General features: G+C 35.3%; 1 protein-coding gene across 1 annotated transcript in view; it reads left to right on the top strand.

The window, feature by feature from the left end:
* The window catches only part of LIG1 (DNA ligase 1), a gene marked incomplete in the record, with an annotated part of 1,422,011 nt that overhangs the window by 1,031,590 nt on the left and 364,659 nt on the right, over positions 1 to 25,762 (top strand). The window contains 1 exon segment of the mRNA XM_044078332.1: positions 16,257 to 16,401. Within this exon segment, the coding sequence (XP_043934267.1) occupies positions 16,257 to 16,401 (145 nt within the window).

Genomic DNA, 25,762 nt, shown 5'->3' with positions numbered 1-25,762 from the left:
ATGGGGAATAACTGTATATAGATCGCATACGTCTATTGTTACCAAAACATCTTTGGCATCAAACGATATATGATTCATGTGCTCTAAGAATGTCCAGGAATCCTTACAGATATATTCTTCTTTTATCATAACTTTCTTTAATTCATAATCAACATACTTAGCACATGCTGACATGATGAAATCTCTCCCATCCACCAGAGGCCGCATGGGGGGATCTTCTATATTTATATGCATTTTCGGATTACCAAAAAACACCGGAATCCTGGGTGTTAGAATATTAAGATAATTAAATAAATTAATATCTATTTGTTTATCTAAAAACATAAAATTAAAAGCATTGACTCGTAATAAAATTCAAGATTAATTTAATATTTGATTTTAAGTATTTTAATAATTTTGAGTGTATATGGAGGAAGCTATGTAATAATAATATATGTTATATGATAATTTACTATATGGAATATATTAGTTGTGACATTTTATTATTTAATATTTAATAATTTATAAATGTTAAGGGTTGGAGAAGTTGTGATTTCATGATTTATATAAAAAGAATGATCTAAATTATTAGTTTTTAAATTTTTATATAATATAATGTATTATTATTGTCTTTTTAGTATTCAATTGCTGCTGTTTAAGCATTCCTTGAATTGTATTTAGAAATTCTATTTCCCATTTTTTAGCTACTGAGCATGCTCCAATTTGAATTTGATTTTGGCACAATTTTCTGTGAAGGTTATAAAAGGAAGTGATGTAATAGATGTTTTTTGTCTGAGGAAGTTTAAAAATATTTAAATGAAAGCGCTCACATTGAATTCTATTCTTGTTTTTTAAGTGTTTCTATTTGGCGTTTTAAGTTTGTCGCAAGTTTGTTCGAAGTACGTTTTAGCTGTACAAGTTTTGTTTGTTATTAAACAATATTTATCGTCTAGCTGGTGGCTTTTCGTCTATATTTGTTTATTAGTTTGGTCGTTGCTTATCATGTCTACAGTTTGCTTAGACGAAGCAGCCGTACGGCTAGATGACTCCATCGAAGGTACCGAAGGGTCGATTGGGAATTTAACAGCTTTGATTTTGAAATTAACGCAGCGTGTGGATATTTTGTATGAGAAACTAAACAAAAACGACGATGGTCGTATGAATAGGCGTGGAAATGAAGCACCAATGCAACCTTCACAGACTAGTTTTAATTTTAACATCACTCCAGTTTGTTTTAATAACCAGATGGGCAGGAAGGAAGCCACAGGTTTGGACAATGGTGAAAAAGAGAAAGATGTTTCTGTTAATCAAGGAATGCAGTCGAGTAACTTTGGACTTATACACAGAGATGGACAGAGAAAATCTGTTCCAATGCTAAATGAGTGGTTGGAATCATCGTTTGTTTTTTCTGGACAATCTAAAGGAGGTAATAATGCTAATAATGATATTGATCATAAATTAAATGACTTTGATATTAAATTAATGAAATGTAGGAAATTGCAACTTGAAAGTGCATATCTGAAAGAGTGCATCAGACTTAATATTATCCCTAAAGGGTTGCGCTTATGGCGATACCCTATGGGATTGGTTTATAATTCACCTATGCATATGGAACTGTTGCAGTTGTTCGATTGATGTGGCAAAGATCTTTTGAACATGCTGATTAAATGTAATCAGATAGAAATTGATAATCTGATATCTGAACTTGATGAACTTGATAAAATAATTAGAGCAGATGTTTCTTTTGATACAGTTCAATATGACATGATTAGAATATATAATAGTATTGATCAATACATTATCAAATTAAAGAATGCTAAAACAGAAAAAATTGAAAGAGACATTAAACAATACGCAAATGGGATAGCATATCCCAGACCTCCAGGTGGATTTAATAAGAAAACCAAAACCTATTCTTTAAATCAAGCTTATAGATCTGACCCTGCAAGAGAAGACCAATATGAAGGGAATCTACATAATAATTTGGTATATGATGATGAATACCCTGAATTAAGACACTCTGAAAGGCTTAAAAATAAAATTCCTTATGGTAACCAACAATGGTGGGTTTCAAGGTGCCAGGCCCAAAGACAAAAAATGGAGAACATAAGAATGCATAATGGTTCGGATATTGACGAGAATGGACATGAAACGATTATGCAACAATGTAGTAAGAGCCTACATAACAAGTTACGACAAGTCATTATGAATAAATCTGGTGACTTTAAAGTTTATAATTTTACTCAAATTGATTTTAATCAGGAAGTTCGGAATTTACTGTCAAAAGGCTTTTCATTTGTTCCTTCTAATACATTTGATGTTACTTCAACTATCATTGATATGAAATTGTTTTTAAGAAAGATTAACTTTTCATTTATGTTTCAGGATTCAATGTATAATGCATCACATAAATTTAATATATCAAGTATATATAATCCCCCCTTGCATCCTAAACTTTTAATGTACGATAAATGTGCGAAAATCAGTTAAGGAATTTAGATAGAATTAATAAAAAAACAAATTATCCCTCAAATGTAAGTAAAGATGAATTAGAAATTTTAAAATGTTTACAGAAAGGGAATATAAGAGTTATGAAACCAGATAAAGGGGGAGGGGCAGTGATTATGGATGTAGATTTTTATAATAACAAAATGGAGTTGATCCTAAATACGGACACTTATGAAAAGGTATCCTTAAATGAGTTGAATTGTGCTTATAGAAAGATTTTTTTACAGATTAATGATATGTTTTTAGATAAACTAATAGATATTAATTTATTTAATTATCTTAATATTCTAACACCCAGGATTCCGGTGTTTTTTGGTAATCCGAAAATGCATAAAAATATAGAAGATCCCCCCATTCGGCCTCTGGTGGATGGGAGAGATTCCATCACATCAGCATGTGCTAAGTATGTTGATTATGAATTAAAGAAAGTTATGATGAAAGAAGAATATATCTGTAAGGATTCCTGGACATTCTTAGAGCACATGAATCATATATCGTTTGATGCCAAAGATGTTTTGGTAACAATAGACATATGCAATCTATATACAGTTATTCCCCATGATATTGGGCTTCAATGGATTAGTGAAGTTTTTTAAGTCTTCTGTTCAACAGGACTTAAATAATCTTATAATTGAATTAATTGAATTAGTATTATATAATAATTTAAAATTTAATAATCAATATTATATCCAAAAGAAAGGGGTCGCTATGGGATCATCATGTGGTGGAACTTATGCAAATTTAGTTATGATGTCCTGGGAACAGACATTTATTTTTAATAGTAAATATAATAATTATATTAAATCATATCCTCTGTTTCAGGATGATATATGAAACACAAAGTTTAAAACAGACTGACGAAACCAATCCCTGGGTAGAGCGAAAGAAGACACACACTGAGACCAAAAAGTATAAATGAAGCGCTTTTCGTTTATGTAGGTTCATAAACTTCTTCAGACAATACAAAACATTTCAACAGTCCTTTAAATACAAACAATTTAAAATAATCAACCAATCCACAAACAGGTGCATTGAGTGAAAGAACTAGGTCACCACCCCCTAAAACATGAATAAAGCCAATAATTAAAATTTAAAAAAGACGTAAAGACTTTACTAAGACCACAATATTCTATGCAAACTGTAAAAAATAAAAATAAAAAGTATATGTATGAAAAATAATATGTATATAAAAAATGAATTATGAATGAGTTGTATCATGCAGAAAAATGTGTTTGAATTTCCATTAATGATAAATTCATCACAAATACTCTAACATTAACGTTTTAAACTTTTAAGCTTCAAAATGCTGTTAAGAACACAGCCCTCATTCAATCCAGGTTGGTTGTATGCATTCAACCTAATTTGCCAGGAAAGTTCTAATTCTTCCAATTTTAGGGAATCTGGGCTGCCTCTTAGATTTTTATTTACTTGGTCTACAATAATGAATTTAAATGTATGGTCAGGGAATAAGTCAACATGTTTCGCTAAGGCGTTCTCTACTTTGTGTTTTCTTATTGCGTAAAGGTGTTCATAGACACGTTCGCGAAGCTTTCTTTCCGTTTTGCCCACATAAAATGCTGGGCAAAACTGACACAAAGCAAGGTAGACCACCATCTTAGAGTTACAGTTATTTCTCAGTTTCAAATTATGTAAGAAGTTGTTAACTGAAATTCTGTTAGATTCCAAGATGTAGCCACAGTAATTGCAAGCTTGGCATTTATACATGCCAGGAGTTCTAACAGAGTTAACTTTGATACTCTCACAGTAGTTTTTGAGGTTCCTGCCTTTCTTGTAGATCACTACAGGATGGTCACCCACACGTGCGAACACATTCGTGTCACCTTTAAGGATATCCCAGTTTTTCATCAGGATTTTAAAACAGGAATTACTGTTTAAGTTGTAAGTAGTTATAAAAGACATGTCAAACCCTCTTAATTTAGACTGTTGTTCTACAGGTGGCACGACATCTAAATTAAAGGACCCGTTTAATATGGAAGAGGCATTAAACATATTGTTCAACAATGGTACATAAAAGGCAGACTGGCGTTTCAATGCGACTTCATCAATTAATTCATTAATCAGTAACAGTGGATAGCCACGTGCCAAAAACATTTCCTTGATAAAGTCACATTCCTGATCGAAGACAACGTCAAGTGTGATCATACGAGCTGCCCGGACCAATTGGCCTTTTACAATGGCACGCTTTTGGTGGTACGGGTGACAACTCGTAAAATGTAACATTGAATTACAATATGTACTCTTCCTGTGTATTGAAGAAACAAATCTATTCAACACACTGTCCTTCATAAGTGTAATGTCTAAGTAATCAATAGAGGTTTCCCCAAAAGAATGTGTAAATTTTAAGAACTGTGTTGTTGAATTTAAGTAATTCACCAAAGATTCACCAACATCTACATTACCATCAAGTAAAATAAAGATGTCGTCAAGAAATCGGGTGTAGAAAACTATTTTGTCTTTGAACTCACAATTATTTAGTACGAACATAGCTTCCCAAAAAGCCATGACCATGTTGGCCACACTAGCGCCACAGGGTGACCCCATGGCGACACCAATTTTTTGGAGGTAAAAATCCCCTTCAAAGACAAAAAAATTGTTGTTTAATATTAAATCCAACAGTTCTTCTACAAGTGAGATTTCATCACTGGGACACTCCAACTGCCTCAACATTTCACTAACCCATTCCAACGCTATCGTGTGGGGAATACATGTATATAAATCCTTTACATCGATGGTCAAAAAGTTGTAAGAGGATCTATATTCCAGAAGGTCGATGTTTTTTAAGAAGGACCATGAGTCCTTACAAATCTGCTTTATGTTAACCAAGTATTTTTGCAGAATTACATCAACAACCTTTGCAACTGAGTAGGTAGGAGAACCACGACTGTCAACCAAAGGTCGCATTGGTGGGTTCTCAATGTTTTTGTGTATTTTGGGAATTCCAAATATTGGAATCTAACAGAATTTCAGTTAACAACTTCTTACATAATTTGAAACTGAGAAATAACTGTAACTCTAAGATGGTGGTCTACCTTGCTTTGTGTCAGTTTTGCCCAGCATTTTATGTGGGCAAAACGGAAAGAAAGCTTCGCGAACGTGTCTATGAACACCTTTACGCAATAAGAAAACACAAAGTAGAGAACGCCTTAGCGAAACATGTTGACTTATTCCCTGACCATACATTTAAATTCATTATTGTAGACCAAGTAAATAAAAATCTAAGAGGCAGCCCAGATTCCCTAAAATTGGAAGAATTAGAACTTTCCTGGCAAATTAGGTTGAATGCATACAACCAACCTGGATTGAATGAGGGCTGTGTTCTTAACAGCATTTTGAAGCTTAAAAGTTTAAAACGTTAATGTTAGAGTATTTGTGATGAATTTATCATTAATGGAAATTCAAACACATTTTTCTGCATGATACAACTCATTCATAATTCATTTTTTATATACATATTATTTTTCATACATATACTTTTTATTTTTATTTTTTACAGTTTGCATAGAATATTGTGGTCTTAGTAAAGTCTTTACGTCTTTTTTAAATTTTAATTATTGGCTTTATTCATGTTTTAGGGGGTGGTGACCTAGTTCTTTCACTCAATGCACCTGTTTGTGGATTGGTTGATTATTTTAAATTGTTTGTATTTAAAGGACTGTTGAAATGTTTTGTATTGTCTGAAGAAGTTTATGAACCTACATAAACGAAAAGCGCTTCATTTATACTTTTTGGTCTCAGTGTGTGTCTTCTTTCGCTCTACCCAGGGATTGGTTTCGTCAGGATGATATATGTTTAGTCTGGAGAGAGAATATAGATATTTTAAATGAATTTGTAAGTTATATCAATGAAACCACAAACTTTTTCAAATTTACGTGGAATATTAATTTGGATAAAATTAATTATTTAGACATTAATTTGATGAAAGATTATAAGGCAAAAGTGTATATTTCCTTGATTTATATGAAAAAAACATATTCTAATGGCTTCCTTCATTATACTAGTGCACACCCTGAGCACCAAAAAAGATCTGTAATTAAAGGTCAATTGGTGAGAGCTGCGCAAATTATTACAAGATATTCAGATTTCTTAAATGAATGTGAATATTTAAGGAGAATGTTTATTAATAAGGAATATCCAATGTGGTTAATAAACAAATTAATTTTAGAAGTTATTGAAAAAAGAGAAAATGGTCATTTTAAACCAATTTTGCAAGGTAAAAGTGAAGTTGTCACTGATGCTGCAAGTAATGGAGATTTAAGTAGGTTTGACGATAGAGAGACTACCATAAGTTTAGATACATCTAGTAAAAATAAGAATACTAGAGTAGAAGAATTTTCAAAAGCCTTAGTTATCACTTTTTCACAAGATTATCAAATATTAAAAGAAGTCTTTCATAATAACTGGGAAACCGTATTTGGAGATGCCCAATATAAAAACCATATAGGTCAATCTCCAAAAATAGTTTATAGGAAAGGGAAATGTTTTAAAGATCTATTAAAATCTAATAATAATATAGGAATGTGTAAAAAAGTGAAGAGTGGAAACTATAGATGTGGAGCATGTAAATGGTGCTTTAAAATTCAAGGAGGAGATAGTTTCACTATACGTGATAAGAAGTATTATATTAAAAAGAAGTTTAACTGTAAATCTAAAGCAGTTGTTTACCTTGCAAGTTGTAATTCTTGTTTCTCCTTTTACGTAGGAAAAACTGAGAGAACATTCACTCAGATAATTTATGAGCATGAATATGCCATAAAAAATAAAAAAATTAAACAACGCGCTAGCAAAACATATAAATGAATGTAATAATCATAATTTTAATTATATGGTAATAGATCAAGTGGAAATAGAAGAAAGAACCCAGTGGAACTTAATTTTAGAAGAAAGAGAACTTACCTGGCAAATTAAATTACAAGCTGATTGTATGCCAGGCTTAAATGAAAGAAGTTCTATAGGGCCAATTTTAAAATTAAAAGCATTGACTCGTAATAAAATTCAAGATTAATTTAATATTTGATTTTAAGTATTTTAATAATTTTGAGTGTATATGGAGGAAGATGTGTAATAATAATATATGTTATATGATAATTTACTATATGGAATATATTAGTTGTGACATTTTATTATTTAATATTTAATAATTTATAAATGTTAAGGGTTGGAGAAGTTGTGATTTCATGATTTATATAAAAAGAATGATCTAAATTATTATTTTTTAAATTTTTATATAATATAATGTATTATTATTGTCTTTTTAGTATTCAATTGCTGTTGTTTAAGCATTCCTTGAATTGTATTTAGAAATTCTATTTCCCATTTTTTAGCTACTGAGCATGCTCCAATTTGAATTTGATTTTGGCGCAATTTTCTGTGAAGGTTATAAAAGGAAGTGATGTAATAGATGTTTTTTGTCTGAGGAAGTTTAAAATATTTAAACGAAAGCGCTCACATTGAATTCTATTCTTGTTTTTTAAGTGTTTCTATTTGGCGTTTTAAGTTTGTCGCAAGTTTGTTCGAAGTACGTTTTAGCTGTACAAGTTTTGTTTGTTATTAAACAATATTTATCGTCTAGCTGGTGGCTTTTCGTCTATTTGTTTATAAATAATGCTATGACATTTTGTGGAATTGTAACTATGGTGGGTAGTCTGTTCTGAAATGCAGTTAGGGGAGGAAGCCCATGAATCTCAGTTTCCACCCATGCGTTTTTATTTTTAGTTCTCATATTGACATACCCATTCCCCCTTACAAAATACATGCACGTTTAATGGAGGAAAAGGTTATGCCCTTTTCTGGTTTTTGTCTCCACCTATTGTACTGCTCATGGCTTCTTTTCTGTAAAAGCATGTTTAACTTGAACAGCCACTCAAAGTACTTAATGAACACAGATTTATGCATTTCTGAGCAGTCCTCTAACTTTATTTATTTATTTATTTTCAGTCAATTCAGGTTTCTACAAGAAGGACCACAGTATAAAATACTGTAAATTGGGTTTATTTCCTGCAAGAGTAGATCAGCAGGAAAACCCAACCTCTCATCATTATTAAGCTAGGTGTATGACTGTGATCAATGCAGCATTCAGTAGCATTGTACGCAATGGCTCCAGTTTTGAAGAGTTTGTCTTCAGCTATGAAAATACATTTTTGTATGTGCTTTCAGCACATCATGGACAGATACCCACTGTGTTGGTCTGAAAACCATACCAGACTTTCTGAAGTTATGTGCGATCTATTGCACATAATCTTTAAGACACAAGCACACATACATTAATAGAAAAAAAAAATACTAATATTTTTTTCCATTTACACACATGCACTGCCCATTTATATTATTCTGTATTATCACAAATTCCATTTATTTCCATGCAATTTGCTCCTTCTCTTTTCTAAGGATCCCATGTTCCCACGTTCTGTCATCTCTTTTACAATATTCAGTACTTGAAAGACAGTTGGTTTAGATTTTGATTTGCATTTGCTGGTAATTACTTTTTTAACAGGCAACAAAATTAAACTTAAGGCCTGCCTCGGCTCAAAAGAATTTTCCTTAGTTGCAGCCATTTGCTCCCCAGTATTTCTGACACAGTATTCTGTAGAGATTTTTTTAAATATGTCAACTCATTACCCCCCCCAAAAAAAAATGTTCCCAGTTGCCTCTTTATTGCCTGTTACACCTCCAACATTTGCTGTCTACCCGAGGAAAAAATATTTTGAAGTCTACTTTAGGTACAAAAATACCTATGCAAACACCTCTAAGCAAAAATTCTAAACCTGCTGGACTTGGTTACAAATCTGGGAACTATACATTTGCCCTCCCATTGTTTCTTTGTAAATGACTTTTCCAGTCTTTCTTCCCAATCTTTTCTAACATCCTATGATTGATTCTTACAGTTATCATTCAATATTTTAGATGGTCTACTAATTATCCTCTTTTTAACAGCAGCTTCTCTTCCAGATTAGACTAAAAACTCAACAAAAGCAGGTCTTTCACTTAGGAGTCGTGTCCCTTTCTCTTTGTACTCTGATATCAGTCCCTGATAGGGAGTCAGTCCCTAACCTGCAATCCAAATGTCTTATTGGCCTCATCCCATTGTATTACCTTTCCCTCTCTAGTTATTTGCTTCCAATACCTTGATACCTTTGCCAGTTTTCTTCAGTAGATTACAGTCAAATCTTCCCTATTCTCTATTCTGTAAGGTGGTTATTCTCAAGTCATATATTTCTGTTCACGGAATTGGGCACATTACAGCAAACATGTAGTTAAAATGGCAAACTAAAAGCAATACAAAACAAGAAATATCACAGGAAGAACTGTGTACTGCATTCTGGGACTAATTAATGATTATTTACAAAATTATTAGTGATTAAATTAACAAATTAAAATTAAAATGTATTATTTGACAAAAATGTCTTTTTCGGTAAACTTTCAGTTTACGCAACCTCCAAAAAGGCTAGTAACTTTCTGTTTAAATGTTAACTCACTAAAAGCTTATTACACAATGTATTATACTTCTGTAAATGTTTTAATTGTTCTGTAAATGTTTTAATTGTTCTGTACAAATCTTTGTTATTCTTTTGTAATGTGTAACTTGCAGTATTTGGAGCTTTTCTCCCCGGGCCTCCACTGAAAATGGGCTGTTTATGGCTCAGTGGACTTCTCCGGTCATCAAACTTAAATAAATTAATTAATTAATTAAAGGAGCTTCAGGCTCTCCTGTTTGTGATCTGTTGCAAGGAATAGGTGTTCTTTAGGTTGAATCCACATTTACACTTGAAAGTGGTTCCTTTTTGTCCCTAAAACCATAAATGAATCTCCCTATTTCCTTTGTGAGGTTGGAAAGTAGTGGAGGGAGTTCTGTACACCTTGGATGCCCACTGTCAGCTTAGCTGCTGTGTGAAGCAAGTATGAGAGTTCAGGAAGCCTCTGAATAGTTCATCTTTGGCCCCAACAATTGTGGTAGGAGAGGCAGTGAGAAGGAGCTGTTTACACTATGCATAGATTTGTGATTCAGAGAGATGTTAGCCGTGATGAGGAAAGATTTAATTATTAGCTACTTTGCATGTCTCTAAATTGCTATTAACTGCCACTAGCACAGATCAGCACTTTCCGTGGTAGTTAACACTGTTGGCCCAAGCATCCTATTGTCATACCCCCCGCCCACACACACCACATCTGTCCCTCTGTTGTCAGAATGTCTCCAGTGTCTCCCTTTTCCTGCCATTATAAATGGATGTTTACAGTCCGTCATTAATGTCAGACACTGCAGTTTCAAATGTCCTGTCTTATTGTAGCTCATAGGTTCATAGTTATTTACCAGGCTTGCGGTCCAGAATACCATTAAGGAGCCTAGCTTAAATTCCCAATTTCATCAAGACACTGTCTGGTTAAATGACATGCTCAATGTCACATAGTAAGTAAATGAAGGTGGAAAGATTCAAACCCTGGAATCTCTGGTACATGAAGCAGCTCAATAACAAGTCTGAACTTTAGTCATCTGTTTTAACTGCCGGACAGTATTAAATGCTAGTACAAAAGCTGTTATTCTAGCAACTCTCCAGGTTTTTAAGAGGAATAATTAGTCTGTCCGTAGTTGTGTGTCTTTGTTCCACTGTTAATTGCGGCTTCATGTAGATGTTTTTCACTATGAGGTTGAGAGAGATGTTTACATGTGCTGTGCCCCTCTCCCTCATAACTCATGAACTGCTGCAGTCATTGGATAAAGTCTGAGATGCTCATTATATGATAAAAAACACTTTTTAGCACAGATATCATAGAGTTAATGTTGATGTATCCTGTGGCAAGGGTGCTATGTTCAAAGCCTTTTTCCCCTCCTTGGTAAGTTTTTCCCAAAGTCTTAGCTTTTATGTCCATTATAATTCTGGTGTCTAGGGTGGCACAGAGGACTAGTATCCCCTGCAGGAGGTGGGTGGATACAGGTTGGAGTCCTTTTTATTGCCTTTAAGGCACTCTAAAGTGTCCCTTGTGTCTAATGGTTTCTCCATGATCCACGTAGTTTAAAAAAAAAAAAAAAAAGAGAGAGAGAAAGAAAAGTGACTTTAAGTCATACTGTGTAGAGCCTCCCTGATGTCTAGTGGCTTCCCTACTCCTAACTGCTGTTTAAGGCATGATGATCAAAAGGCATCCCTAGTGTCTGTCTAATGTTCCCCCCCGACTAACATTATATGCAAGTGCCTTTAAGGGATGAGATGAACATGTAATCACTGGTGGCTAGTATTCCCCCATCCAATTTCTTGTTGAAGTGTTTTTGAGGCACCCTGTGAGAAATGTAACCCTGCTGTGTAGTGACCATCTGCCCCCCCCCCCCCCCGGCTTACATCATCTATTTATTTATTTTTAAATGCCCTTAAAACTTGTTGTTCATGTGTTCTCCCTGGTGTGTAATACCCCCACCCCAAAATCCCATTTATGCTTAAGTGCAGTTAAGGCACGATATGCAAGACCTCTGCCTGATGTCTAGTATTTGCTTTAGGAATGTCTTTTGCAGAAAGTGCCACTGCAGCTTGGTCATTGGTGTACAACTTCACCAGATGTTATTGTCTCAGCGTCATCTGTGCAAGCTAGTCCTCTTTTGGCAAAATGGTACTTCAGAATGCAGTGTTCTGCTCTGCGTTTTATTTACTGCTCTTTGCTCTGCTCCTCTTTCACCCTGGTAGTTACTGCTAGGGATTCATCCCATCCAAGAACTCATTAAGGAAGGCTGTTGATGGAAGTTATCAAGTGTGTTCTTAGAGTATTAGTAGATAAATGAGTGGAACCGTGTTAGTGAATTAAATATGTTTTCATTTCATCTGTCTGTGTTTAGAGCATCACTTCCATCTAGCATCCACTGAAAGGATTCCCTCTAAGTTGTATAGGTATGTATTTGTGTAATCCTTGCTAACAGCGTATGTGTCATATCTTCATTTGTCTTTAATTTTTGCAGGAGGGTACATGCTAATGGCTTGGGGATGAACTGATGGGCTTGGGGGATGTGCACGCTTATGGTAGCTGTGATGCGACTTTCATCATGGCAGAATTAGTGAACAAACATCCCCAGGTGCTAGACTGCCAAATTCTGATTGATGAAAATGAGCCCAACCTAGGGCCAGGTGACCCTTCCAGGATGACTACAGAGTTAAGATAGTCAAGGAGCTTCAGATAATAAAAAGAAGTATTAAAATATAGAGGGAGAATGACAAGGGATAATGTGTAAAGAAAATGATAGAAAGTCAGAAGACTTGGTAAACAGTACAGTATTCAGACTGTAAAAGAAAAGTAGGAGGAGGAGGTAAAAAAGAGAACTTGTAGAAAAAAAATAGCAGAGACAGAATTATTAGTTAATTTTACCTCTGTTGTCAGAGTGCTGTGCTGAGGTTCGTTTAATCATGTGTTACCACAGCATCAGAACAAGATCTGCTTCATGAATATGTGTTTTTGCAGGTGTGATTAAAAGCCATCTTGTTGGGAACTTGTTGAACAAATTTAGGCCATTTTTCTGCTCCCTATGGAAATGTCAGCACTTGAAATCCCGAGTGGCAACAAGCCAGAAAAAAAGACCGAAAACATCGAAGAGCAAATCTGGATAAATGCTCTTGTCTTTACAGCTTCTTTTTGCAGACTGGGGAGCAAGGGGCAAGCCCCCCCCGCACCCTCCCCCCCATTTAAGAGGCAAGCCGCCCCCCCCCCCAAGTTATAGTTCCCAACTCCAAGATTGCCATACCTTTTAGAAAAGGGGAATATTCCAAGAAATGGCAACTTCCACTTAATATATGCAAGTCTGAACTTTTGATCATTCTGTCTCAGAATTTTGGGACTCACTCTAGCAAGTCTCAACATTTCAAATGGTTGCCCATTTTTCCCATAATTTACTCACAACCAGACAGCACCAAATCTTTTGTATTGGTTTGTGGTCAAGATTTGTGTTGATGACCCGTGAATATAAGCAGGTATGTATTACTGCAATAAAGAAAAGGGAAGCATTTTACAAGCTTATAGTGAACAGAGTGGAGCTTCTGTTTGTACTCGAAAGCAACACAATACTAAATCTTTGAGCGATATTCTGCAGCAAACCTGGCTATTCTTTTAAAGGCTTCCTCCAGGCTGAGTGATAATATAGCAATAACCCACGCCTGGGTGTGGGTAATGCGGGATTTACCCACGGTTGGCTTCGCCCTCGGGACCAAACAAAGACAACCGTGGGTAAATCCCGCATTACCCACACCCAGAAGTGGGTTATTGCTATTATACTATGACATTATTTAAGAAAAGAAACACTTTTCTTAAATAATGGCATTGTATAATGCCTCTTTGCTGCCCTTCCGCAGCTGTCTGGCATCCGCGGCAGTTCTGATGTACTGCGCATGCCTACGCAGTACATCAGAGCTGTGGCCAAAAGCAACAGAGGAAGCAAGATCTCCATTGCTTTTTTACTGTTTCGCTATGTTAAATGGGTTTAACATAGCGAGACAGCTTTAAAATAAGCAACGGAGATGTCCGTTGCTTATTTTAAAGCTGTCTCGCTATGTTAAACCCATTTAACATAGCGAAACAGTAAAAAGCAACCGAGATCTTGCTTTCTCCGTTGCTTTTTTTTTTAAACCTGTCTCGCTATGTTAAATGGGTTTAGCATAGCGAGACAGCTTTAAAATAAGCAACGGAGCTCTCCGGTGCTTATTTTAAAGCTGTCTCGCTATGCTAAACCCATTTAACATAGCGAGACAGGTTTAAAAAAAAAGCAACGGAGAAAGCAAGATCTCCGTTGCTTTTTACACACTGTGTCGCTATGTTAAAGGAGTTTAACATAGCGAGACGGCTTTAAAAAAAGCAACGGAGATCTCCGTTGCTTTTTTTAAACCTGTGTCGCTATGTTAAACTCTTTTAACATAGCGAGACAGTGTTTTAAAAAAAGACTTATACTAATGGAAAAAGTCCGGGCGACCGGACCTATTTCCATTAGTATAAGTCTATTTACAACGTGCACGCTGGCCAATCAGCGTGCACGTTTTGGAATATTAATAGGGGGTCATGGTATAATGAGCAAGTACATTTGAGAGAATATGAGGATGTTTGACGTATTGCAAACTAGGAAAAAGAAACTTCTTGGTGACGGAGAGTTGGATAGATTTGGTTGAGAGAAAGTATTTCAGAATCAGCCCCAGTTGGTTGAGTATCCCTTTAATGAGAGCTTCTTTCTCACAGTGGTAGACCTTTCACTGTGGTGGTGTTGCACTTCTTGTTTGATAGGAGTGTATGTCTACCCATTTGACAGTTCATCAGCCTTGTTTGTTGATTTCACTTCCTCTGGCTGTCCTGCTTCTCTGGGGCATGTCAGGTTGAGAGTCATGTTCCTTTCTTTTTTTTCCCTGTTGTCCTTATACTTGAGATGGAGTCCCCTTCTAGATCCTTTTTTCTGCTGGTTCTATGCAGGAAATAGTCTGTTATGTATGAGGGCAATACGAGCTTCTAGGATATTTGTTCCCACCTCAAAGATCATTTGATTCAGGATCAGATAGATGGTCTATGTTTCATTTTTGTGTGCTTGGAGTGAGGGAGTATAATTCCTTTGTGTCATTTTTGGAAGTAAAGCAAATTCTTGGAGTGAGGGAGTATAATTCCTTTGTGTCATTTTTGGAAGTAAAGCAAATTCTCTTTGTCACATGAGGTACCATCTAGTTGTCTTTGGTTTTCATTAGGTCTACTCTTAATGAGCTTGATTACCCCATTTTACTATGAGTAGAGTCTTGAAGAGGGACTTCCTTGATGATCAGGGGTACTTTTCCAATGCCTCTCTGGGGGTAAGTGGTCAGTATGTTCTGTATGGGTTTCTGACTTTCCTGTAAGTTGAATAAGTATATACTTGCATGTCATTTTTTTAAAGCTTGGATAAGTTAAAAAAAAAAAAAAAAAAAAAAAAAGGTTGGTTTTCTTAATTTTCATGTGGGTGCCATCTACTGGAAAATGGTGAGCACTAGCAAGCCTCTCTGATGAGAATTTATTTAATTTGTGGCTACCCTCAGAATGTGCACTGTCATAGATGTACAGCTGTCCCCAGTCATTGGGACTTTCAAAAAGGATAACAAATGTTGAGTAATAAAATTAAATCCTGTCACAAACCCTTTAAGAAAAATTCTCTTCTCAGTAAGACTGCATCTATTATATGTTAAAAACATTTTTTTTTAGCAGGGCAAGAATCATCAGATTCCGTTCATTATGTGACTGTATTTCACACGTGACTCGCAACAAAGATTTCACCCCTTCTTTTTTTTCTGAAAAAAAGAGGAGGGGACCAACCCTTCTTTTTATCTAAACTTTCATAGAAAAAAGGGCAGCCTTGAGGCCTCTGAGGAGGTTTGAATTGTGTCAGAAGTTTCTTGTATAAACAGAGGTAGTAACGCAAGGTAGTCAGGGTAGTACGGGATGAGCATTCACACAATTCAGTGTAACATAACTATCCTTTCTTACAGCAGGTGCAAGTCCTGTAGGTTCTGTGAATGTGGTAGGTATACGAGTACTACCTCCAGAGTACAGTCTGTTTAGATTAAAAGGCTTTTGAGGGGAACCAAGAGCTGATTTTTTAAGTATGTCTAAAAACAGGGAACAGGACTATTCATCTGTTTGCCATCATTATTTAAACTGAAATGGTCTTCATTTATTTAACAGTTTCATTCTTTTGCTGTCTGAAAAGTTGCATCATAGTGTAATCTGTTTTAGATGTGTTGAGTATTTCCATTTACTGAGCATTATCTTTTTATCTATAGTCACTGGTTAAAGAGCCTTTTGCAAAGCGACGCGAATTATTGAAAGATTCCTTCACTGAAGTAGAAGGGGAGTTCATGTTTGCCACCTCAATGGTTAGTTCAAACACAGATGAAATTGCTGAATTTTTGGAGCAGTCTATTAAAGGTAAGAATGTGGAAAAAATATTTAGAATTCTAGCAGTATGTATTGATTATATTATTAGAGTTACCAGACATCTAACTTTAAGAACTGTTATAACATGGAAAAACTTCCTCTGTTTAGAAGCAGTTTTAAATACTAGTTCATCCCATTTTATATGTCTCTGTTACTTGTGTTTTAATTATTATATATATAATGGAAAATGAAACTAGCAGTGCATGACAGATTTAATTTCAAAATAATTTGTGCTAAAATCTGGAACTCTAAGCGGTCTAGCTGTAGACTGCATACAGCTGAAACATTTGTGTCCACTTTTTTGGTCTTTGCAATTTACTGGCAATTTTAAACATTTATTTATCATGTGTGTCCTTTGTTTGTGCTTGTAGTTCTTTTACTTAACATTAGATATCTCTGTGAGAGTGAATTGTGACAGTAAATGTTTTGGCTAAGAATTTTATTTTTTGTAGGGCTATACTAAGCCTTGATACTTCATAACTTCACTTGCCAAGATTATGATGTACTGTCCTTCAAGAAACTTGATTACAATAATCCCTTGTTGATACTTTGTACTTAACACATATGTGGCCTCCTGTGCTGGTATGTTGATGATTTTTCCATAATCCTGGAAGTTGTAATGTATCTGGTGACTCCTTATTGAAATGGTAGTCCGCTAATGATTGGCAGTAGATTTTGACGAACGCCGAGGTGCCAGCTCGACGTTCAGCCTTCAATGAAGGCACACCCATTTACGCATGTCTTTCGAACGCCCACCCAACCGCGGGGAGGGTATGCAGACTCCACACAAAAGCCACTCTCCGCACTCCAGCCGAGAATCGAATGGGAGAACCTCTTGCTGTGAGGCAACAACCCTACCGCTGCACCACCGCGGATGTCTATATACATATATATATATACACACACACACTCACACATTCCAAGATAATCTTATCTTGAAGAAAAGACAAAAATTCAAAGAAATGTCGATCTTTGACTTAATATATAAAAGTCAGGATTTTCAGTCATTCTTTCTCCACATTCTAGGACTCAGCATTACAAGTCCTGATATTTTGAACAGTTGCTGTGTTTGTCTCATATTATTCTGTTTAGTTTTAGTATTAGGTTCCCTGATCTTGGGTTTCCTGATTTGATGTTAGCTTCTCCAGCTGCTTATTCTAGGCATAAACTTTCAGATAGAATCAAATCAAACATTTCCTTAAAGACCACACACAACTCACCACTAAGGAATCTAAGAAAAATAACATGACAGTTCTTTTTTCCTCAAAAACATTTTTATTAAATTTTGTTAATAAACATGGACATAAAGTATTAAAAATAAACAATATAAAACATAACTATTTACACTGTATACAAACATCCATGAGAAGCATTTGTTTTATCCAAGAAAGGTAATCAATATTTATCTAACAATCTTTCCAGTTGTTGGCAAGCAAGTCTTTTATGTGTTACATTTGATGATCTCTGATAAATAGTTTACATTTCTTTTTTACATACAGATTTTGCTATTGAAATAAACTCAGTAAACATAAGTTGCTTATTTTTCCAGTTCAGTGTAATTATTTTTCAAGCAATAGCTAGAATTAACCAAAGAATAGGTAACTGATGTCTAGGAATTACACTTGGGGTAGGGACATTGAATGATATCAAAGACTTAGTACTAATTTGACAGTTATCGGACCACAGGGCTTTTCGAAATGTCTAAAATCACTTCATTCAGTGTTGTGTGAGAGTTCTACATTCGATGAACATACAAACCCATTTGGCTTCAAGTATATCACCACACCTCCAGCATTTGCTTTCATTACTCTTGGTTATAAGGTCAATTCTTTGTGGAGTGTAAAAGCTTCTATGAATAAATCTCCAGGTATATAGTCTCAGATATAAAGATGATAGTTTTTTATATTGAATTTAATAACTGTTTCTTATTATCATTAGTTAAAGGTTCACCATTAATCTTTATGGAGTAACTCCAAAAAGCTTGGTCAAAAGTAATCAAGTCTTCTTGTAGGATTTTAAATACAGGTGATATGCTTAATTTATGTTCAATGTTCATCAAACTACACCATAGGAATATTGGTATAAACGAAGAACTAATACTGAGCAGGAGTGAAAGTGAGAAAATAACAAAAACTGATAAATCCAAGATATAAAATCCACGTATTTATTGCAGACAGAAACAAACGGATAAGTGCTTTCACTGTATCAGCTTCTTCAGATCCATGAAACAAACACCTAATGCAGACTTATATATTGAAAGCACACAGATACAATTAAACAATTAACCTATCAAAAAATTGATTCAATACAGGATATTAATGATTATAACGTGAATAGAGATGTTAATACTAGGACCTTGGTTACTGAAGTTGCTGGCACTGTGACTAAATGTGATAATGTTGGTGCTGTAACTAATTGTGATAATGTTGTTAATACAGAGCTTCATAGGTCTGAAACTTGTATAGATAACACTACAGGAAAAGATATGGGTGGTCCTCCAATCAGTGGATATTTACTTGTCAATGAAGCTTTTGTGCATAATTTCAATGACTCCAATGATGTTATACATATTATGCACCCTAGCATGCAGCCAGGCACTAATCTATGTCCTGAAGTGCGCATTAACAGGGACAAACCCATATCTGTGGCTAGCAAGTCTGAGGTTGTGGTTAGACCAAAGATTAGGACTGAGCAAGTGGAATTAAGTAGTAATATTAGCCCTGATTTGTCTTTTCCTCTGCCTACACGCCTGGAGAAGGGCCCACGGAGGTCACGCTGCATGAGTCGAGGCAGACAGAAAAGGAAGTTGTCAGGGGAACCTTTGTCTCGTCAGACTTTGAAAAAGATGTGGACCAACAAACATTAGTTCACAATATATCTCAATGTCGTACTTGGCATTGACAATATTAGACTGCTGAGTAAAGGGTTGAATTTAATTCCGAAGACACAGAGTAGGTTGACGGATACTGTCACAGATCTCAAATTGTTCTGTAGAAATGTTATGTTAAAATATTTATTTAAGGGTCCCAGTAATGTACCAGTAGATAATAGGGAGTTCATTTTTAAGAATCTGAGTGAGTTTGTGCCCACCAATCACCCTATGGTAGAAGCTTTCTTAAAGTTAACGGAAGATGAATTATATAGCTTTTATAATAGTAGGAGAGATAGGAGATCCATGAGAACCTTACCTATAAGGAGAGGTTGAGTTTAAAGAAATTGCAAGATGATTCCACCATCATTATAAGGCCAGCAGATAAGGGAGGAAGGATCGTTGTCATGGATATTTTGCATTATAATACTACCATGGAAATGATGTTGCGTGATAAGTTTTATGAAGTGATTACAGTAGATGAGGTCAATGATACTATTAGGTATGTTGGCTCTACACTCTTGGATATTTTTAAGAGCAACTTAATGGGGAAGGAACTATATGAATATCTTTGTATCCGGGCGCCTGTTATCCCCGTGATACATGGGCTACCCAAGATACATAAAGACCCTAAAGATCCACCCATGAGACCGATTGTCTCTGGCCGTGGGTGGGTAACAGAGCATCTATCTGTCTTCATAGAGAAGCATTTGAGGCAGGTTTTGAACAACAATGTTTTTGTCTTACGAGACTCTAAGTAGTTCTTAATTGACCTCTATGAATGTATTAAACAACAAGGAACAATTGCTGACTGCATATTTGTAACTTTCGATGTGCAGCCACTTTTCACAGTTATACCAAATGGAATAGGACTTATTTATGTCTCAGAATATTTAAGGGAACATAGTGGCTACTTAGATGTTAAGATTGACTTGATAACACATTTTTTAGAATTAGTCCTTGAAAATAATTTATTCTTGTTCAAAGATGTTATTTACAGGCAGTGTGATGGCGTAGCTATGGGCACACCTTGTGCGAACAGCTACGCCAATATATTTTTAGCCCATTGGGAGGAACATGTGTTGTTTAGTAATACATTGTTTATGGAGCATGTAGTTTTTTATCGGCGATTTATGGATGACCTCTTCGTCTTATGGAAAGGGACATCAGAACAATTACAATCCATGTTCACAATGATGAACAGTTTAACTACTTTCCTCAGGTTCACAATGCATTTTACTGAGCATAAAATTTAGTTTTTGGATTTGTTTATTGAAAGGTTACCTAATGACATCATTAATACAGGGGTATTTCGCAAGGCCTGTCACTGTAATTCGTTACTCATGAGAACAAGCATGCATCCACCATTCATATTTAGGAATATTATGAGAGGACAAGCAATTAGGGCATCCAGGTTAAACCCTATGGATACAGTGTTCGTTGATGAATTAGACAGCTTGACTAGGAGGTTGATAGGGGGTATAATGTGAACGAGGTCAATCAACACCTAGATGAAGTACACAATCTACGTTTAACTGTAGCCAGCCCTTACTTTGGTCCTACTTATCCCAGTGCCACTGGGGATAAAAAGATTGATCACTGTGTTAAGTTTTCTACTACTTTTTCGTCTGATCAATTTGAAATTAAGGAGATAGTTAGTAAGTTCTGGGGAGTCCAGCAGGTCGATGATGACCTTAGGCAGATTGTAGGTGAAGTTTCAAGTTTCCTTTTTAGGAATAAGAACAATTTGAAAAGGATGCTGTGTTATCCTAAACCAGATAAACATCTTATGAAGGCAGGACGTACTAGACCTTGTGGTCACTGCAATTTTTGATCTTTTATAGACAGCAATGTGGAGTTCTTTCATCCTGATTTGCGAAGGGTTTTCTATACTGAAGTGGAGGCGGACTGTATGACCATACATGTTGTTTACCTAGCAGTGTGTGTCAGTTGTGTTCCTCCTACGTTGGTAAGACCAACCGCTCGCATAGAGATAGGATGAGGGAGCACAACTAACACATCAGGAAAGGCACGCTACATAATGCTTTAACTAAACATGTGGCCGTGCATGGCCATGACCATAAGTTTTTGTTTAGAGTGTTAGATGTCATCACCCCAACTCAGAGGGGTGGTGATATCAGGACTTACACTGAAGGGAAAGAGAGTGATTGGATAACATTATTGAGGGCTGATAGGGGATTAGGTTGAAATGAAAGGGCATCCATCAAACCTAGGCTGAGGCAGCGTAGGCATGTCAAGTGATTCTATGTAGTTTATTTTTATTATGAGTATGCCTATGTTTATGCCCTCATGCCTTAGAGTTTTTATGCTTTTAATATATGGAATTTTTTCCATGTACTATTTATTTTTTACATACATATTTTCTACATATATTGTATGATATGTTTTAGATATTTTATGTATTTATACTTCTGTAGTATGTATCTTTAGTTTTTTGCAAACTGCTATGCCTTTAAATAGAATCCTGTATTGAATCAATTCTTTGATAGGTTAATTGTTTAATTGTATCTGTGTGCTTTCAATATATAAGTCTGCATTAGGTGTTTGTTTCATGGATCTGAAGAAGCTGATACAGTGAAAGTGCTTATCCGTTTGTTTCTGTCTGCAATAAATACGTGGATTTTATATCTTGGATTGATCAGTTTTTGTTATTTTCTCACTTTCACTCCTGCTCAGTATTAGTTCTTCATTTATACTTCTCTTTATTTTCTCTGAGCAGGGGTGTTTACCTGTGAAGCAGCATCTTATTTGATTTTTTACACCATAGGAATAGTTGTATCAATCTTGGTATAATATCAGTTTCCAGATTTATTGACACTCACTTTATTTTCAATAAACTGTCTTAAAGATTGAATACAGAGACAATTATCTTGACAGACATTATATCTGGCTAAGAGAAAGTTCATTGGTTGGATGTTCTTGTCTATAAACTGGTGCCAAAACTTTAGATTATTCTCTTTAAGATTCCACATCTTACTGATATTGAAGGTATCTAGGCAATCTGGTGTATGAGCTATGGGAAATGTAATAAAAAGTTGTTTTGAAAATATAAAATATTTGGTTTATACCATGTGAGAAGTGGCTAAATTTCTTATTATATAAGCAATATTCACGGAATAGCCAACATATTTTGTTAATTCCAAAGGTTTCCTTAAACTGGGTTTCTGAGTTCTCAGAGGAAGTTATATGTATTTCATGTAGTTGCTTATAGCTAGAGGTGTATATGGATGAAATCCAGTGTAGTGTTATGTTAATAATAACAGATTTGGAATATAATTCTATGTTGGGAAAGTCAATTCCATTACTGTCCCAGGCTCTAACATGCCATTTATAGGCTATTCTTGGTTTCTTTGGGAACCATAGAAGTCTTAGTAATAGGGAATCTATTTATTTGTTTGAAGAATTTCTTAGCAGGAGGTAAAAGCAATGATTGTATGTAAAATAAAATCTTGGGCAAAATAATTTTTATTAATGTAAGTCTGTCTTTCATGGTGAAAAACATTTTGTTCCACTTTTTAGTCAAGTCACTGATTATAGCCACCAGTTTAGTGAAGTTAAATTTAATAGTCTCATTCCATGTATTATTACTTATTCCTAGATAATCTATTTTATCATTTTCCCAGTTGAATGTATTGTATTTTTGCAAATTGCTATTTATTTTCTTATTGATTAAAAGTGTTTTGGTTTTATTTTGATTAAAATTGAGCCCTGAGATTTTTCAAAATAGAGTTATGGCATTCATGATATGTTGTAAAGAGCCTTCTGTGTCACTGGATGTTAGTAGAATATCGTCAGCAAAAAGCTGAACTTTTGGACGGTATTGCTCATTAACTTGAAATCCTTTGATATTTGGGTTATTTCTAATAAATGAAGCAAAAGGTTCCACTGATAAAGCGAAAGATAATAGGGAAAAAGGGCAATCTTGTCTAGTTCCCTTATGAATTTTTACTGGGGATGATAGACATGAACCAATCTTAAATGCTTTAGAATCACTATAAATATTTAATATCAGTTTAGTGAAATCTGAAGTAATGTTAAATTCTTTAAAGATTTTTTGTAAGTATGACCAACTAAGGGAATCGAACGCCTTATCAATATCCAGACTAATAATAGTTAATTGTTTCTTGGTTTTGTTTGCAATGTCTATTAGAGATAGTAGCTTAATAATATTGTCGTGCACTTTTCTATGTAAGATAAAGCCAGTTTGATCAAAGTGTATTAGATTGGGTAATATATTCTTTAGTGTTTTGGTCAGGATAGACATGAAAATTTTATAATAGATATTTAACAATATGGGTCTATAGGATGCTCATAGTTGGGGGTCCTTACCTTGTTTCAGAATGGGGGAAATTATTGAGTACTTCCACGAGGGAGGGAAAATTAAGTCTTGTTTAACCATGGAGAATGTGTTTAATAATAACTTTATTGTGTGCTCTGGAAGAATTGTATATATTTCTGGGATTATCCCATCTAACCCTGGGGCTTTATTATCCTTCAGATTTTTAACGTGTTCTTTCACTTCTGCTAAGGTTATTTGTTTATTCATGGTACTATTTTGTTGTTTTGAGAGTTTAGTCTTGATATTTTCTTGTAGAAATGTATCTGTTACATCTTCTGAATCTTGTGGTGATTGCATGTCATTCATTGACTGATAATGGTTTCTAATATGCCTCCTAAATCAGTTGTTCTTTTTACTGTGTTGTTATTCTTGTATTTAATTTCATTAATGTGATTTTGTTTACTAATTAGTGTGGATCTGCTAGCTAGTTTATGTAAATGTCTGGGGTTTACTGAACAGGACTGTAGTTTAATCTTTTCTAAGCTTATAGCAACCTTATGATTCAATATTTCTAAATATTTGTGGCTTAGCGTAGACATTTCAGTAAGTACTGCTTTATCATTTGATTTTTAAATTTAGTTTCAACTTACCTATTTTGGCTTTTAAATCAGAAAGTTCCTTGTCCCATTTCTTTCTCCTTTGAAAATACCAGGCTTTAACCTCACTAAAGATGTGAACTTTTAATGCATCCCAGAGTATATCTGTTACTTCACCATTATTGTTGTTTTCCATAAATGCATTTATTTCTTTTAATAACCACTCCTTAAAATCTTAGTAATATAGGCTGGGATTCTTTGAAAAATTATCGTTCATAGGTTGGTACTAGGCTATCAGCCCTAGGGCCTATACAAGTCTAGCCATAACAATTCCCTGGCTATTTCTTCCCACTCTATTTACTTCCCTGGACCCCTGTCTAGCAGGGCGACTGACGTGATCCCGGGGTGAATTTCCTTTCTCCCATCCAATCGTCAAGGTTCCTTTTGAAGAGGGCCAAAGAGGCACTCTGCTTGACATGTATGGGCAATCTATTCCAGAGTCTGGGGAGTCTCTGGGACAGGAACCTATCCTTCCAGCATGTTTTGTTTATTGTGATGACAAGGTTTAGATCCCTGTAGCGTGTGGCTCTGAGGGATTGGGATTTCTTTAAGTGTAGCATGTCCAACAGCTCTGGGTTTGACATGACCTTGTATGTTAAGCAAAGATCGCCTCTGAGTAGACGATATGCGACAGAGTATAGCTGGAGTTTTTTAAGGCGGTCAGCGTAGGGCATCTGCTTTAGGCCTGTGATTCTTTTAGTGAGGTATTTCTGTGGCCTTTCCAGTTGTTGCAGATGTCTTGAGAGGTACATACCAAACCGGGCATTGTATTCTATAATGGGTCTAATGAGGGATGAGTACAGTGGGACAATGACCTCCTTTTTTCTGGATGAAAAGCCCTTAGTGATGAGGTGTGCCACATAGAAGGATTTCCTGACTGTTGTGGCGATGTGGTTATCAAAGGTGAGACCACTGTCCACCTGTGTCCCTAAGTCTCTTATCAAACTTTCGGAGTTTAGTGTGCTGCCACCTATATGGTAATTCACCGATACATGTTTATTCCCAAAGGGGATAACGATACATTTCTTGGCATTGAGCTTGAGCCCATGGCTCTGGCACCAAGCATCTGTTTCTGTAAGGCCCTTTTGTAGAGTATCCACATCATTTGGGGATTCAATAATGGTTCCCAGTTTGCAGTCATCTGCAAACTTTGTTATCCAGAGTCCCTTAGTGTTGGCTTGTACTTCAGAGAAGTAGATGCCAAACAAGAGCGGTCCCAGGACTGAACCCTGAGGTACTCCACTTGTCACTTTTCTGGATCTGGATCATCGTATCATCTTTTTTCACAGTCAAGCTTGAACAAAAAGGCATTGTGGTCAGAGAGTGAACATGATTGTATTGCAACATCGCTTATTTTAGAGTAAAGAGCGTTAGACACAAAACTCTTATGAATATTAGTTTGTGTGCCGAATCGGAAAGAATAATGAGTGTATTGAAGTGAATTATGAACTCTTAAATTATGTATGTCTTTAAAATTCATTGAGGCTGTAAAACTGTGTACCTTATTAGCTTGTGTCGTTAGTTTAA

This window comes from Protopterus annectens, chromosome 1.part1 (genome assembly GCF_019279795.1).
Source record: "Protopterus annectens isolate FY-2018-M chromosome 1.part1, PAN1.0, whole genome shotgun sequence".
Classification (NCBI taxonomy): Eukaryota; Metazoa; Chordata; order Ceratodontiformes; family Protopteridae; genus Protopterus; species Protopterus annectens.
The sequence above is the reverse complement of the archived record's forward strand: the minus strand, read 5'-3'. Positions and strand labels throughout refer to the sequence as shown.